At 47.4% G+C, this 16,613-nt stretch overlaps 3 protein-coding genes across 7 annotated transcripts; 2 read left to right on the top strand and 1 right to left on the bottom strand.

Moving 5' to 3' along the window:
• Positions 1–2,086: 2,086 nt before the first annotated feature.
• On the bottom strand, positions 2,087–3,140 carry c12.1 (spliceosome-associated protein CWC15). The gene is made up of 2 exons (XM_017174597.3): positions 2,889–3,140; positions 2,087–2,832 (listed from the first exon to the last, which is right to left on the bottom strand). Exons 1-2 carry the CDS (start codon positions 3,017–3,019, stop codon positions 2,217–2,219), a joined length of 747 nt encoding a protein of 248 aa, XP_017030086.1. The 5' UTR covers positions 3,020–3,140; the 3' UTR covers positions 2,087–2,216.
• Positions 3,141–3,212: 72 nt separating this feature from the next.
• c12.2 (von Willebrand factor A domain-containing protein c12.2) lies at positions 3,213–8,114 on the top strand. The gene is made up of 5 exons (XM_017174758.3): positions 3,213–3,558; positions 3,663–4,998; positions 5,059–7,209; positions 7,271–7,705; positions 7,771–8,114. Exons 1-5 carry the CDS (start codon positions 3,378–3,380, stop codon positions 7,868–7,870), a joined length of 4,203 nt encoding a protein of 1,400 aa, XP_017030247.2. The 5' UTR covers positions 3,213–3,377; the 3' UTR covers positions 7,871–8,114.
• Positions 8,115–8,234: 120 nt separating this feature from the next.
• Positions 8,235–14,886, top strand: LOC121502058 (uncharacterized). Of its 5 annotated transcripts, none has more exons than XR_005990792.2 (2): positions 8,235–14,250; positions 14,622–14,886. XR_005990792.2 is itself a non-coding variant. In XM_041774704.2 (2 exons), the coding sequence occupies exon 1, from the start codon at positions 8,712–8,714 to the stop codon at positions 13,962–13,964; it is 5,253 nt and encodes a 1,750-aa protein (XP_041630638.1). In that variant the 5' UTR covers positions 8,235–8,711; the 3' UTR covers positions 13,965–13,984; positions 14,622–14,886. The 5 variants fall into 5 exon arrangements, 1 of the variants encoding a protein (XP_041630638.1); XR_005990790.2 differs by having other exon boundaries at positions 8,235–14,255; XR_005990791.2 differs by having other exon boundaries at positions 8,235–14,260.
• Positions 14,887–16,613: the final 1,727 nt, after the last annotated feature.

The following is a 16,613-nucleotide window of genomic DNA, read 5'->3' as shown; positions in this document are numbered from 1 at the left end:
AGATATAGCTTATAAGAAACAAGAAACAAGCAAAGATTAACTAAAAAATAAATGTTTTTTTTTACATATATTTTAATAAATATATTTACTACTTGAACAAGTTATACCTGAACCTTTGGCGGGTAATAAAATATATATTTTTAACCTCTCAGAGTCATATAGAAATAATCTTTTATATTTTAGAATTTTATTTCAGCAAATTTGAACAATATATATTAAAAAATATATTTTTATAATTGTTTATAGATTTATTTATTGATTTATTCATTTATTTCGTAATTTACTAAATAGTTAATTTATTTTTTATATTTATTTACTTATAAATTAATTCACTTGGTTTATTTAAATTTATTTTATGTTTTTTTTATTTATTATATTTATTTTATTTATTTTTTTTTTTTTTGCCAATTCATTTTTTTTTTTTTGCGGCCAGTGTATAACACGATCATCATCGCTTTGCCGGCTGTCCATAGGCTAATTTTGTTTGATTTTGATTCTGATCGAATTAGCGTAAAATTGAGCGTTCGTCAACTTTGGGAGCGGGGTCGCGACCAGGTGCTGATCCCTCCCGCCAAGGAGCACAGTGGATGTCTGTGTCGGAACGTGGGCTCATTGACAAAGTCTAAGTTCAGATGCTCCTCAGAGCCGCGTGCGGGGCATTAAAGAGGCGTGGAAATCAAGCTCTCTGGGATGATTTGCATTTGCTGTTGTTGCTGCATGTTGCACGTTGCAGCACTTGAAAAAATTATTCCATATTTTAAAAGGGATTTGTGTGAAGAATTTCCAACTAAGAAATTATACTGGAGCTAGAAGGAAGTCTGCAAATTTACATTCTTGTAACTACCTTATTTATCTCTCATTTATAATACATTTCGTTCATTGGCTTATTGTTTTTCTAGTGTACCCTATGCCGCTCTAGGGTCGAGGTAATTGACCAAGTTATTTTGCGCTTGCTTGGCCCCAGCCCGGCCTGGCCCGGCCTGACTTGGCTTTGCTCCTTGGGGCAAATTGATTTTGCTTCGTGCCTCATCAGCAGCGACAATTGCCCTTGCGATGATCGCCGCGATGATTGGCCTTCCTGGGCTTCTTGGGCTTTTCTTCGTGCGCTCACGTAGCCTGACCCTGCCCTCGCCCTCACCTCCTCCGCCTCCATTGCAGGCCTCGTCCTGCTCCCCCTTCGGGAGCTGCCGTTGGTTGTCCCTTGGCCAGCTACCAGCTACCAGCTACCGATGTTTCTTGCGGTTTCACACTTTGGTTAAGGTTGCCTGCCCTTCGCACTCGGACTCGCACTCGCGGTCAGTCATTGGGTCACAGCCCCAAGCCCAAAAAGACGTTGTGCCGCCAAGGAGAACATGTCCAAAGGCAAAGGCTACTAGAAAGAGCTTGTTGTTTATATTTTTGAATGCTTAAAAATTAATTTCACCTAAAATTACAAATTAAAACTTATAGGGAAGAACTTTAAAGGGTGGAAACTAAGATCTAATATCGAGAAGCGTCTAAAACTGACTCTGGGCATTGTCCTCCTTGAGAGTCTTTGGGTTTAATGTGGTATTTTGGATCAAAGATTTGGATTTTATATCAAAAACTGGAGAAATATAATTTGTTGTTATAATTTCATTCTAAAGCTGATAACGCGTTGAAGGAGTCATTTCCGACCCTATAAATCTTATATATTCTTGATCAGCATAAACAGGCGAATCGTTTTAGCCATGTCAGGAGAAAAAAAATTTTGTGACATTTTTCCAAAATTTTATAATTTAAAATTGTCAAAATTAGGCATAAAATGGAATTAAAAAAAAACTTAAATTCAGTATGCAGTTTTTTTAACCTTATTAAAACTAACACAAAAATGTTTTCGGAATTGAATTTAAAGCATTTTTGGCTTAGTTATGAATTTGATAAGTTTTTGATTTTCCAAAAAACAAAAATATTCAAAAAAATTTAAACATATTTTCCAACTCCTGTCTCCACTCCCTCAGAGCGATTTTAAAGGACTTAGACACGTCCCCCACGTCCTTTGTAATCTTCAGGAACTTCTGGAAGCTCTATCCTCGCAGGAAGACCAAATAAACACAACTCCTGTATGTTTCTTCTTACAAAGCTTTGAGTTTACTTAACAATGGATGGCTGACGGCCATACAAAAAATGTTACAATTTTGTTATTGACCTAAACTATTACACAGAAAAAGCAATTATTCAAATGATTTAGATGCTTTTTACTTAATGTACTTGTCCATGAACTTCTTGTGGAAATCGGAACGCAGGGCATCGTTGACAAAGTGAGTCTTCTTTTCGGGCGCCGATCGGGCACAGTTCTTGAAGACGACATCGTCGTCCCAGCGGCGCTTGATCTTAAGGTCGCCGCCGAGTCCAGAGGCTCGACCCGCTGCCGAGGCAGCAGTGCCGGGCTCATAGTTGATCAGGGGATTGCCAGAGAGGATGTTCTCCATCCGAATCCGCTCGTCCTCCTGCTTCTTCTCGGCATCGCGGCGCGCCGTCTCCTGCAAACGTTCCTGCTTGATCTTCTGCAGTTCCGCCAGCAGGGCAGCATCATCGTCATCCGAGTCGCTGTCCGAATCGGAGCTGTCGTTGTCCAGCGGCTCATCCGCATCCAAATTGGCGGCCTGCTGTTGTTGCTGCAGCTGCTGCTGCTGGGCGGTGTCCGGCTTGGCCCGTTTGCCGCCGGCGCTGTTCGCCTCGATGGCCTTGCGCACAATGGAGGGCAGGGCCTTGCCAGAACCAGCCCCAGAACGAGCGTCACGCTCACGCTCCTCCAGCTCCTTGCGGAAGTCGCGGCCGCGGATCTCCTCGCTGGTGCCCTGGCCTGTCTCCCTGCAAGCAAAAGAGGTTTGTAGTTGAAATTGGATAGCCACTTGATGGCTACTAACCTGTATTTCAGCTTGGTGTGGCCTGGCAAGTCGCGGCTGGAGTACTGTTTGCTCAGGGCGCTCAGGTCCTTCTCGCCTCGCCCGGAGCCACCGCGGGCGGGGTCAAAGGTGGGCCGCGCGGCTGTGGTCATCTTTTATAAGTGATTTTCTTGCTTAAACAACTGAATATTTCAAAATATTGAAAGGAAAAACGCTTTTGATGCGTATTTCGATGGCTTGTGTATTTTTTTTATTACCAGCTGGCTAAAGATGGCACGGTGGCGATTGTACAGACTATCGACTATCGTCCCAGCTTTACCTCGATGGGCCGCACTGACGGAACAGCTGCTTGCCGCTGGGCAGCACTGCTGTGGTAAACAAGCGCGGACCGCCGCCGTTTCAAGCAATTATAAATCCGGATATTTAGCTATTTGTCCCGGGTACTTGCCCCACCGTTTCCCGTTGCTTTAGCCCATCCCCTATCCCCTTAGCCCCCGCCCACCTTTCGGTATGTTGGCAAACCTTCAAGGCCGCAGCGTCCACTTGTTGCGTCACAGCCTCCAAAGCGGCAGAAGGAGCTGGCGGCGAAGCTGGGCGAGCACGGCGGCCGACGGCGACAGCCTGACCATTGGAGATGTGACGGTGCCCCTGAGCAGGCCCAAGGATCCGCAGCTGGTGCCGCAGCAATATGGTGAGCGGAAATGTTCCCAAACTTGAGATCTGGCGGCAGTGCAAAGGTCAAGTTCCCAGATCATTCCAAGCTAAACCTCTGCTTCATCTTATCCGAATCTCTAGTTAAATACGCACCCGATGGCACCCTCCAGCTGACGCAGTCCGCCCTGCACCACCTGCGCTGGATGCTGCAGAAGGATGCCCTGCGGCAGGACATGTTTCTGCTGGGACAGCCAGGTCCAAGGCGCCGCCAGCTGGCCATGCAGTTCCTGGAGCTGACGCAGCGCGAGGTGGAGTACGTGGCCCTCAGCCGGGACACGACCGAGAGCGATCTGAAGCAGCGCCGCGAGATCCACAACAAGGCGGCGGTCTATCACGATCAGGGCGCCGTGCGGGCGGCGCTCAATGGCCGTGTCCTGGTCCTGGACGGCGTGGAGCATGCCGAGCGGAATGTGTTGCCCATTTTGAACAATCTTCTGGAGAACCGGGAGATGCACCTGGAGAGCGGCAAGTTTCTGATGTCACCCGAGCGGTATGACAAGCTCCTGGAGCGGCACTCACGCCAGCAGCTGGACGAGTGGGGACTGCTGCGTGTCTCCGAACAGTTCCGGGTGGTGGCCCTGGGCCTGCCCACGCACAAGTACAAGGGCACACCGCTGGATCCGCCGCTGCGCTCCCGCTTCCAGTCGCGCAACGTGACCGCCTACACCTACGGCGAGCTGTACGAAGAACTACAGCAGGAGGTGGCGCCCGGCTCTGTGCCCGGCGAGCAGCTGAAGCAGCTGCTAACCTTCGCCCTGACGCTGCAGCAAGCGGATCCAGCCCTCCAGCTGCCGGACTTTCCGCTCCACAACCTGCGCCTGGGCGTCCGGATGCTGGAGACCAATCGGGCGCTCAGCCTTTACGATGTCCTCAGCCGCATATATCCCTATCAGGCGATGCTGAAGGCCGACCAAAGGAAGCGGGTGGAGGAGCTGCTCAAGAAGCTGGATATCCCATTGATTCCCAGTCCAGGCATCAATAGAATCGCCGCTAGTAAATCGGGTGAAAACGCATCCCATATCCGGCTGCAATTAGACGACGGCCTGGAGCTGCAACTGCCGGGTGGAGGACAGCCGGTGACCTCCTCTAACTTTGTGGATTTGCCGCACCAAAGACAGGCCCTAGCCAGCCTGCTCCAGGCCTATGCCGTTGGCGATGTCTGTCTGCTGGGGGAGAAGGGCGTGGGCAAGCTGACCCTGACCAAGGAGCTGATCCGCCTGTTGCAGCAAAACTCGGAGCCGATGATGCTGTACGAGGACATGACCAGCCGGGATCTTGTCCAGCAGCGCATCACCAGTCCCGTTGGCGATACCGTTTGGCGGGATTCACCTCTGGTGCGGGCCGCCAAGTCGGGCTCCGTGGCGGTGCTGAATGGGTTGCATCGCCTCCACAAGAGCACGGCCAGTGTGCTGCAGCGGTGAGTGTCGAGGGAAATCTTTCAGACTGGGCTTGGTCCTAATCCCTTGATCTTCCCCAGCCTCATCCACGATCGAGAGCTGCAGCTGTGCGATGGCACCACCCTGCTGGGTGCCCAGCGCTACCAGGCTCTGATCCAGCAAGGTCTCTCCGAGGAGCAGCTCAGGGATCGGGGCTTCCTGCCCATGCACGAGTCCTTCCGCATTGTGGCCTTGGCGGAACCACCACGTCCCTCTGGCGGAGGCAGTCAATCCAATTGGCTGACCCCGGAGCTGCTCAGCCTATTCCTGTACCAGGAGCTGCGTCCGCTGCGCCACAGCGAAGAGCAGGCGCTGCTAACCGAACTGTGCGGTGTCGATGGTGAGTTGCCCGCGGGCCTGGAGCCGCTTCTGGGGCTAGCCCAGTTGCTGCGCTCATCGCAGGACCCGCTGCTGCAGGGAATGTCGGGAACGCTGTCAACCCGGCAACTCCTAAAGCTGGGACGCCGGCTGGCTGCCTATCCACAGCTGAGCGGGTCTAGTGACGTGAACGAAATGCTGCAGAACACATTCCTGGCCAGATTTATGCCGGCACTGTCGCGAAGTGCCCTGGAAGAGGCCATCCACCAGGTGGGCATCACCAGTCAGGGTCAGGAGAACGCACAGGTGAGGAGGAGGGGCAGCCGACAGCCGGCGGAGATAGCAGTGGAGGACAATGCCCTGAGAATCGGAGCCACGCGCTGGCCTCTAGGTAATCCCACAGAGGCCCAACTATCCAAGGTACCCAGCACCCTGTTCTACGAGATGCCGCAGCATGTGCAGCTCCTGGAGCGCCTGCTGCAGGACTATCTCATCGGAGAGCACCTGCTGCTGGTGGGCAACCAGGGCGTGGGCAAGAACAAGCTGGTGGATCGCCTCCTGGAGCTGATGCAGCGCCCCAGGGAATACATTCAGCTGCACAGGGACACCACCGTCCACAGTCTGACGCTCCAGGCGACGCTCAAGGATGGGCAGGTGTCGTACGAGGACAGTGCCCTGGTCCAGGCCGTGCGATCGGGTCACGTACTCGTCGTGGATGAGGCCGACAAGGCGCCCGTCAATGTAACCTGCATCCTGCGGACTCTGGTGGAGAGCGGCGAGATGGTGCTGGCGGATGGGCGGAGGATTGTGCCGCCCGGTGCGGGGGGGAGGGTGCCCAACTCCATCGAGACTCACCCAGATTTTCGGCTCATCGTCTTGGCCAATCGTCCCGGATTTCCCTTCCTCGGCAACGACTTCTTTGCTGCTTTGGGCGATGTCTTCAGCTGTCATGCCATCAGCAATCCGGATCCCGATTCGGAGATCTTTCTGCTGCAGCAGTATGGCCCCAATGTGCCCAAGAAGACGCTGCGCACCCTGGTGAACGCCTTCGGGGAGCTGCGAACGCTGGCCGACGAGGGAATGCTTAACTATCCGTACTCCACCCGCGAGGTGGTGAGCATTGTGAAGCATTTGGAGCGCTATCCAGAGGAGAACATGTCCGAGGTGGTGGGCAATGTCCTAGACTTTGATCGCTATCAGCCGGAGGCCCTGCAGCAGGTCAACCAGGTGCTGGCCAAGCACGGCATCGAGTCCTACGCCGAGGAGGAGATGATCCTGGCCATGCGCAGGCAAAAGACGCTCCAGGCGACCGTCAAGCGACACAGCGGCCTGGGCGTGTCGGGTCCCAAATTCGGGAAGCTGGATCCCAAAAACGAGCCCCATGTCGGTGGCAATACATGGGCGGGCGGCAGCGGCGGACGCGACACAGCCGGACTGGGCGGCAAGGGTGGACCCTTTCGGCTGGACAAGGGCCACAAGGTCCATCAGCTGAGCGACGAAGAAAAAGCGGATGTGCCCGAGGAGATCAAGAAGGCGGCCAGGGAGATGAATCGCAAGGCCTTCGAGGAGAAGCTCAAGGAGATCAAGATGTCCGCCCACGATCACCAGCTGTATGCCCAGTTCAGTGAGCCCAATCGCAAGCAGGTGCAGCAGCTGAAGGCCATCCTGGAGGCCATGCAGACCAAGAGCAAGGAGCGCCAGTGGCAAAAGTATCAGACCCACGGCGACCTGGATGACACGCGTTTGGTGGAGGGCATTACCGGCGAGAAGAATATCTACCGCAGGCGGGCAGAGGCCAATCCCTGGGCGGATCACGTCCAGGAGAAGCCCAATCGGCTCAAGCTGGTCGTGGATGTGTCGGGTTCAATGTACAGGTGAGAGTGATTCCCGCTTAAGGTGTAAGTAACCTTGTGATCTTTCCCCAATCTCCGCCAGATTCAATGGCTATGACGGCCGACTGGACCGGCAGCTGGAGGCGGTGGTGATGGTTATGGAGGCCTTCGATGGCTTCGAGAAGAAGATCGTCTACGACATTATCGGCCACAGTGGCGAGGGCTGGGAGATCCCCTTTGTGACGGCCGGCCGGCCGCCCAAGAACGACAAGGAGCGCTTCGAGGCCATCCGCATGATGCATGCCCATTCCCAATTCTGCTGGTCCGGCGATTCCACGGTCAAGGCCGCACGCGAAGCCTGCTCCACGCTGGGCGCCGAGCAGGACTACGACAATGCCATTGCGGTGGTCCTGAGCGATGCGAATCTATCCCGCTATGGCATCGCCCCCAAGGATCTGGCCATGGCCCTCAAGCGGGGCGAGCCCAAGGTCAAGGGTTATGTCATCTTCATAGGCAGTCTGGCCGAGGAGGCGGATGAGTGAGTATAACTGGGAATATGTTTATATTTATAAAAGAAGACTAACTCCTCCTTTTCTTTGGCAGAATCAATGCAGCAATGCCGGCGGGCCAGAGCTTCGTCTGCATGGACCTCACCAAGCTACCTCACATCCTGCAGCAGATATTCACCTCCTCCCTGCTGTGACCTAGTGCAATTTTGAGATCCCCGCTGGAATCAGCGGGCTTAGATCAAGTCTATCTGTTGAATTTAGTGTTGATAATTCCATTCATTTTTAGTCTTAAGCCAGAATTGAGTCTTGTTTTTTCATAGGAGTAAGAGATGTTTTATGTTTATTTGAATAGCAACTTTAGCCACAGAGCCATGAGAATTGAGTCCTGTTTTTGAAACCAATGTGTACAGTTACAAATAAACCACAAATAATATTCAAGACATAATTTTCATTTTCAAAGGTTCATAATTCAGCAAAAAATGTATGATTCAATTCAATTCGTAAAGCTGTTCTGAGTTGCCTTTTCTAAGCTTAACAAAACTGCTGTTGAGAAATAGATAGGCCATTTTCATTACTTCTTTACTTGTTCTTAATTTCTTATAATTGCACCTAGTTAATTGCGCATCACTGTATTGTTTACTTTATGAAAGCTTAAAAGCTCACACGCATAGCCGAAAATGCAGCTTTTGTCTATGTATTAGCGCATCACGCGATCTTTGCATTTTTTGTTCTTTTCTGCACGCTGTTCGCCGCTAGTTCTATTGCTTCTGTATACTTGACCGCAACCGCACGCAAATCGCTTATCAAGTTTTGTACAGTAACGCAACCGCTTACCGCCCGCAACCCGCTTACCGCCCGCAACCCGCTTATAATTTTGTAAACCCGCTAAATCATTAATAAAACTTACAAAACTAAGAAAATAAATAATACAGTCCACTCATTCACCGCCATACAAATTTTGGTCCGTTCGAGTAGCCGGATACCCGCGTTTATTTGTGAGTTTTCTTCGCGCATACAAAGAGACAAATTTTCGCCATGAATTCGATAATGCATCGGACAATTCAACAACGTGGTGCCTGTAAGGGGCAATTAACGCGCACCCTGAACAGCGCCACGGACTTTGCACAGAGATGTGATTGTGTGCAGACATTGCAACATAAACTGGAGCGTTTGGTTGCCACTTTCAACCACTTCATGGAGCTCTCCGATGACTTAGTGGAGTTCAACCTGGAGGATGGGTACGAGGACCCTGGTTTGGATATACCGGAATACGAAGAGAAGTTCTACAGTGCCCACGCTATTTTTAGTAAAGCCATAAAAGAAATGGGAGGTCAAGATTACGGCCAAGACCAGTCTAACCTTTTGATCTCAAGTACAGTGGAACGTCTATTTGAGGGACAGAATCAGCTTTTGGAACAAATCCATACCTCTTCGAGTGCAACTGATTTAAGGTTCGAGAAAATTCGGATTCCCACCTTTTCTGGTAAATATGAAGACTGGAGCCAGTTTAGTGATTTGTTTTTGAGCTCAGTGAATAACAACGAGAAGCTTTCTAAGTGCCAAAAATTCCATTACCTGAAATCTTATCTGGATGGTGAAGCTCTGTCGTTAATTAAACATATCGCCGTTTGTAACGATAATTACCAAGATGCATGGGAGAAATTGGAAAATCGTTATAATAAAAAATCGCTTATTGCTCGATCTTTTGTGCAGAATTTTCTGTCGCTGCCAACCGCTAATAATTTGAATATCGCTGAGTTACGCAAAATTGTGGATTCTGCCGACGAATGTATACGAGGCCTACACGCGCTTAATTGTGACAGCCGCGATGTATGGTTAATTCATATTCTGCTATCAAAGTTAGGTTCTGAAGTCAAGCAAGCTTGGGCCAATTGTAGTATGTCGTCCAAGGAAGACGTCACCATATATGATTTATTCACTTTTCTCTTCGCTCATTGTGATACTTTGGAGTCTTGTCAGGATTTACACGCATTGCAGCCGTCAAGACCAGCCCAGAGTAGACGCCGCCAAGTCACCTATCATGCAAGTGGATCAAATCAACCGCCCCGCGAATGTATATATTGTCAAGGACAGCACAATATATATTCATGTACTGAATTCCAAGCCTTGGATGTCGGAAGCCGCCGCACCTTTGTCAGGGATACTAAGTTATGCTTCAATTGTCTAAGTAGGTCGCATCAAGTTTCGGATTGTAATTCTTCAAATACTTGCCGTCAGTGCAACGCGAGACATCATACTCTAGTACATCCGGAGGAGTCAAGATCAATTCCTTCGGCTTCCGCCCAGATGTCTGCCGCTGAATTAAATACAACTTCTTCCTTTGATCATGCTGCTGACATGAATACTGCCGCTATCAGCCATCATACTGTGGAGAGGGCTAACAATCAAGCCCTACTGCCAACCATTCTGGCCAATGTTATTGACGCATGTGGCAACACCACCTCATGTAGGTTATTGCTCGATACTGGATCAACAATAACCATGGTATCCGAGTCCTTTATCCAAAGGATCGGAATTTCTCGCTCGCATGCTCGCATTTCGGTAGTTGGTTTAGGTGCTAGCCCGGCAGGCGTGAGCCGAGGTCGCGCTACCTTCACCCTGCTGTCAAGGACCACTACTGCATCAGTGGAGGTCACCGGTTTAATTATGAGTTCTCTGACTTCTCTGCTTCCAGCTCAGCAGGTCAAGTCCAGCTCTTCTATATGGAACAAGATTCGCCGCTTACCGCTAGCTGACCCGACGTTTGGAGCTCCGGGAAAAATCGACGTAATCTTAGGCGCTGATCAGCTGTGGAACATATACACTGGACATCGCCGAGAGTTTGGTATCGAATACCCCATCGCACTACATACTAATTTTGGTTGGGTAATTACAGGCAGTTATTCTGATTGCAACGAAGCATCTACGCAAGCCCAAGTTCACCACGCGTACGAAGACTTGGACTCCTTGGTCCGATCATTCATGGACATGGAACAAGTGCATCCGACCAAAGCGACTATTGATGCTAGTGATCCTGCAGAACAACATTTCCTTAAAACGCATGCTCGTACAGAAGATGGTGTCTACATTGTTCAGTACCCATTTAAGGAGCCCATCATGCCAATTGGATCTACGTTGCCACAAGCTTTAAATCGCTTCGCCGCATTAGAAAGGAAATTTCGAAAATTCCCCGCACTCAAACAACAATATGTTGATTTCATGGAGGATTACCTGAGAAGAGGACACATGGAATTGATACCTGCAACCGCCGCTGGTGAGGATCCAGCACGCTATAATTATTTGGCACACCACGCAGTGTTTAAGCCAGATAGCACTACCACACGTTGCCGAGTCGTATTTGATGGCTCAGGAAATGACTCCAAGGGTCATTCGCTTAACTCCCGACTGCACATAGGCCCACCTATTCAACGGGATCTGCTTGGAGTATGCCTTCGCTTCCGTCAGCATCGTTACGTCTTTTGCGCTGATATCGAGAAGATGTTTAGAGGGATCTTGGTAGCAGACGAACATACGCATTATCAACGAATAGTTTGGAGAAAGGAGGAAACCGCCACGCTGGATCATTATCGATTGCTGACAGTCACATATGGATTAGCTTCATCGCCGTTTATAGCTGTTCGAGTCCTGAAGCAGCTCGCCACCGACTATGCCGAAATGTATCCGAACGCTGCTGTCGTTCTTAATAGAGACGCTTACGTTGATGATATTCCTACTGGATGCGACAAAGTGGAGGATCTCATCGCACTCAAAGATGAGCTGATTCTGCTTCTGAGTGAAGCTCACTTCAACCTTCGAAAGTGGAGTTCAAACTGTTGCGGCTTATTAAAGTCTTTGCCAAAGGAGATTTGTGAGTATCCACCAAACGCTTTAGAAAACGACAGCCCTTTTCGATTTGTTAAAGTTCTGGGAGTATGTTGGGAACCTAAAACTGATCACATCTTCTTCAAGCTGTCACCTCCTGGAATTACAACTGCTCTTACGAAACGCATTTTGCTATCAGAGCTCGCCAAGATTTACGATCCGCTGGGTTTGCTTGCGCCCACCACTGTTTTTCTAAAGATTCTATTTCAAGATAGTTGGCTCAGCTCTGTCGAATGGAGTGAGGTATTACACCCCCATTTATGTTTCCGATGGCAACAATTTGTATCTGAAATGCATTTATTGGAAACTTGTCGAGTTCCTCGCTACATTTCAACACCAAGTCAAGCAATTGAGCTACACGGATTTGCGGATGCTTCATCTCAGGCATTTGCGGCCGTCATCTATAGTCGTTTCAAAGTCAACGCTGGATACGCAGTCAACTTGATAATGGCCAAAACTCGAGTCGCACCTATTAAGCCCATATCCATTCCTCGCCTTGAGTTAAACGCAGCACATTTGCTTTCTAAATTGATTTCTCTGGTCAAGCAATCATTAACTATTCCTATTTCCAGAATCAATTGTTGGTCAGACTCCGAAATAGTCCTGCATTGGCTATCATCTCCTCCTCGGACATGGAATACATATGTTTGCAATCGCACTGCTGAGATTTTAGACGGTTGTCCAAGAAGCTGCTGGCAACATATTCGAAGTGAAGATAATCCTGCAGATTGCGCTTCCCGAGGTATATTACCAAAGGACCTCGTCGATCATCAAATCTGGTGGAATGGACCCGCTTGGCTATCTCAGTCACGTTCAGCTTGGCCACCCGCTAAGGCTAAGTTTGCTTTGTCGACAGAAGAAGAGGCATGTCTGGAGGTAAAGGCCGAACACAAAGTTAATCTACACATTTCCGACGACGGAAATTCGCTCAACTGTATGATCAACAAAATCTCCTCATGGTCTCGCTTAATAAGGATACTCAGCTACTGCTTTCGCTTCGTCCATCGTTTTCGTGGAAGGACTCCACTCCAACCGTTCCTAGCAGCGTGGGAGCTACAATATGCACGATCCAGGATATTTGCGCACGTTCAGAAAGAGTTCTTTAGCATGGAATATACTCAGTTGAGCACCGGACAACAATTATCAAAGAAGTCCAAGTTAATCCGCTACACGCCCTTCTTAGACGAGCAAGGAATAATGCGTGTTGGTGGTCGCATAGACAATTCGCTGGCTAATTATGACGCAAAACATCCCATAATTCTGCCTAAGGAATCTCCAATCGCCGCTACACTAATTCTATATCAACACTCTGCCTTGCTACACGCTGGTGTCGAATACACCTTTCATAGTTTACGACAACGCTATTGGATTCTAGGAGCTAGAAACCTCGTCCGCAAAACTGTATTCAATTGCCGAACTTGCTTCTTGCAGCGAAGACACACGGCCTCTCAACTGATGGCAGATTTACCAGAGTTTCGAGTTCAACCTGCCCGCTGTTTTCTTCACACTGGTTTGGATTATGCTGGACCTGTATCGATCAAAATATCTACAGGTCGGACGCCAAAGTTTGGAAAGGCTTGGTTTGCTATCTTCGTTTGTCTATCTACAAAGGCAATACACATTGAGCTGGTCAGTGATCTGACAACATCTGCATTTATTGCCGCTTTTCAACGCTTTTGGTCCCGCCGTGGGCCCATCTCAGACTTGTACTCAGACAATGGCACAACTTTTCATGGAGCTAAAAAAGAGTTAGCGGAAATGCAACAGATCGCAATTTCCCAAAGTCAAAACGAAGAGATTTCGAGTTTCTTGTCGACTCACGAAGTTAATTGGCACTTCATCCCGCCCTCTGCACCCCACTTCGGAGGCATTTGGGAGACTGGTGTGCGATCTATTAAACTGCACCTGAAACGAGTTGTTGGCAGCAGCGCACTCACATTCGAGGAATATTCGACCCTGCTCATACAGATTGAAGGACTTCTGAATTCTCGTCCTTTGTGCGCACCCAGCGACCACAGCCTTAATCCGCTAACCCCTTCTCATTTTCTAACAGGTCAGCCTCTCACTTCGGTACCAGAGCCATCTCTCCTGGATGTAAACATCAACAGACTGCAGCGCTGGAGGGAACTGCAGGCCAAGGTCCAAGGGTTCTGGAAACGCTGGAATTTAGAGTATCTCAACACACTTCAAGCTCGCACGAAATGGCAACAAGACGCTCAGGACATTGCCATGGACACCCTGGTTGTGCTGAAGGAGCCAAATCAACCGCCAAGCAAGTGGTTGTTGGGACGAGTCGTAGAAGTGCATCCTGGCCAGGATCAGAGGGTCCGTGTCGTCACAGTGAAAACCGCTAGAGGAACCTACAAGCGACCTATTACGAAAATTGCTGTGCTTCCTTTGAACTGAACAGTCGTTCAGGGGGGCCGGTATGTTGAGAAATAGATAGGCCATTTTCATTACTTCTTTACTTGTTCTTAATTTCTTATAATTGCACCTAGTTAATTGCGCATCACTGTATTGTTTACTTTATGAAAGCTTAAAAGCTCACACGCATAGCCGAAAATGCAGCTTTTGTCTATGTATTAGCGCATCACGCGATCTTTGCATTTTTTGTTCTTTTCTGCACGCTGTTCGCCGCTAGTTCTATTGCTTCTGTATACTTGACCGCAACCGCACGCAAATCGCTTATCAAGTTTTGTACAGTAACGCAACCGCTTACCGCCCGCAACCCGCTTACCGCCCGCAACCCGCTTATAATTTTGTAAACCCGCTAAATCATTAATAAAACTTACAAAACTAAGAAAATAAATAATACAGTCCACTCATTCACCGCCAACTGCATACTCAGTTTTGATGAAATACTTACTTATAATTTATAAAAAAATTTAAACAAAAAATTACAGAAATCCTCATAACTCGACCAAAAATGCATGAAATTCAATTCGGAAAGATGTTCTGAGTTGCTTTTTTCCTAGCTTGCATACTACGTTTAGGATTACTCAGTTTTCCTTAAAAATGTATTTATAATTTAATTTTACATAGCTTTATTTATTATATTTACAGCGCTCCAATAGCGAAAGCGAGAGCGTGCGCAGCGATCCGCGAAGCACAATTTCATCCTAGTCATCATTGTAATTGTTTATTGATGAGCAAGGAGATGGGATGGCGGAGCTCAAGCGGATGGCAGTGATCGGATCTTGGCTCCGGGCTGGTTGAAGCCCAGCAGGCGTAAAGTATTGGAATATTTATAAATACATTTTAAATGTGTAAATGTATATGATGGAACATACAAATTTGAATCAATAAAAAAAGGGAAATCAATGTGGAATTGTGTGGTTTAAGCGGCATTTATTTGGGGGCCTTGGGATTGTTTTGGGAAAAATTTTTTGAAAGCCAACTCTAAATTTTTTTCTGATTTTTAAAAATAGTTTTTGGAATTTTTTTCTGAATTTTAAAATTTTTTTTTTAATTTTTAACATTTTTTTTCAGATTTTTTACATTTTTTAGAATTTTTTACATTTTTTTAAATATTTTAACTGCCAAATTCGAATTTGAATTTAACTGCCAAATTTGACTTTGAATTTAACGACGATCAGTTTCAGTGTGCCCAGGTGCAGTTGTAAAAACTTGAATTCAAACGGTTTGAGTCTCCGCTTACTTGCGCCGGATCCTAAATGGTTCGAAACTTGGACTTTTTATAACAGTTTATACCAGTTTTCAGTTGCTTGTTGCTGATTTCTGTTCGCCTGTTACCCCAATTTGGGAAACGGGCAATTTGCATGGAAATTTTTGGAAATTTGGATGGGCTGTCGTAGGGATGTTGTTGTAAAGGGGTTGTTGTTGCCATCAAGCTGTTGTTGTCGGCAACAAATAGGTATAAATGCATACAATGAAATATAACAGTTTAGACCAACTATTATTTTTGCCCAAAAGTTTTTATAACAGTTTATACCAGTTTTCAGTTGCTTACTGCTGGTTTCTGTTCGCCTGTTACCCCAGTTTGGGAAACGGCCAAATTGAATGGAAATTTTGGCTCACTTACATCAGTGATGCTCATCTGCGTCAGTGATGCTCTTCTGGCTATATTTCAATATAGGGGTGCAATAAAATCGGGCTTAATGGCAGTGATGATCATGTGCATCAGTGATGCTCATCTAGCTATTTTGCATTATTGGGACAAAATGGCATCTCACTAACTGCCAGTGATGCTCATCTAGCTATTTTGCAATATTTGATGTTTCTTTCATTTTCCACCGGAAGAATGCCCTTCTTTATATTGAGCTTATTAAAATTATCCCACCCAAAAAAAAAACCCGCATCCTCCTCATAACGCCAAAATAACACATTTTGTAAGGTTTATTTATTTCAGCTTTAAATAAATAAAAGAAGAAAAGGTGAAGCATGTCGGAATGTCGGAGGTCGTTCCCAGTGGTTTCGGCTCGGTCTTGGTGGCACCCTCGTCGTGCTGCCCCAGCACCTTGTCCGCTTCTGCTCCTCCTCGTCCTGATCCTCCTTGCCAACGCTCTCTGTCTCGCCATCGGCACCCGCTTTCAGTTCCTGGGAACTTGCTGCAATAAAATAAAAAAAGGGTGATCATTTTTCGGAAAAAAACGAATATTCCAAAATTTATAACTCAGCCGAAAACGCATGAAATTCAATTCGGAAAGCTGTGCCTTTTCTAAGCCTATCAAAACTGCATACTACGTTTAGGGGTCTTTTCAATTTCATTTTTTCTCAATTTTTTAGAATTTTAATGATGGTACCCCTTACATATTTTTGCAAAAATGGTGCGATTAATTTTGTGACAAAAAAAATTTTTTCAAAGGTTTATAACTCAGTCAAAAATGCCTGAAATTCAATTCGTTCTGAGTTGCCTTTTCTAAGCTTAAATACTTACCTATAATTTATAAAAAATGTTAAACCTCATAACTCGGCCAAAAATGCATGAAATTCAATTTGGAAAGCTGTTCTGAGGTGCTTTTTCTAAGCCTAACAAAACAGCATAGGGTTTCTTAATGTTTAGGGTCTGAATGAAACATTGCATATACTGTCACT

The sequence above is a fragment of the Drosophila kikkawai genome, chromosome X, assembly GCF_030179895.1.
Source record: "Drosophila kikkawai strain 14028-0561.14 chromosome X, DkikHiC1v2, whole genome shotgun sequence".
In the NCBI taxonomy this organism is placed as follows: Eukaryota; Metazoa; Arthropoda; class Insecta; order Diptera; family Drosophilidae; genus Drosophila; species Drosophila kikkawai.
Note: the sequence above shows the minus strand (reverse complement) of the source record. Positions and strands in the feature narration are given on the sequence as shown.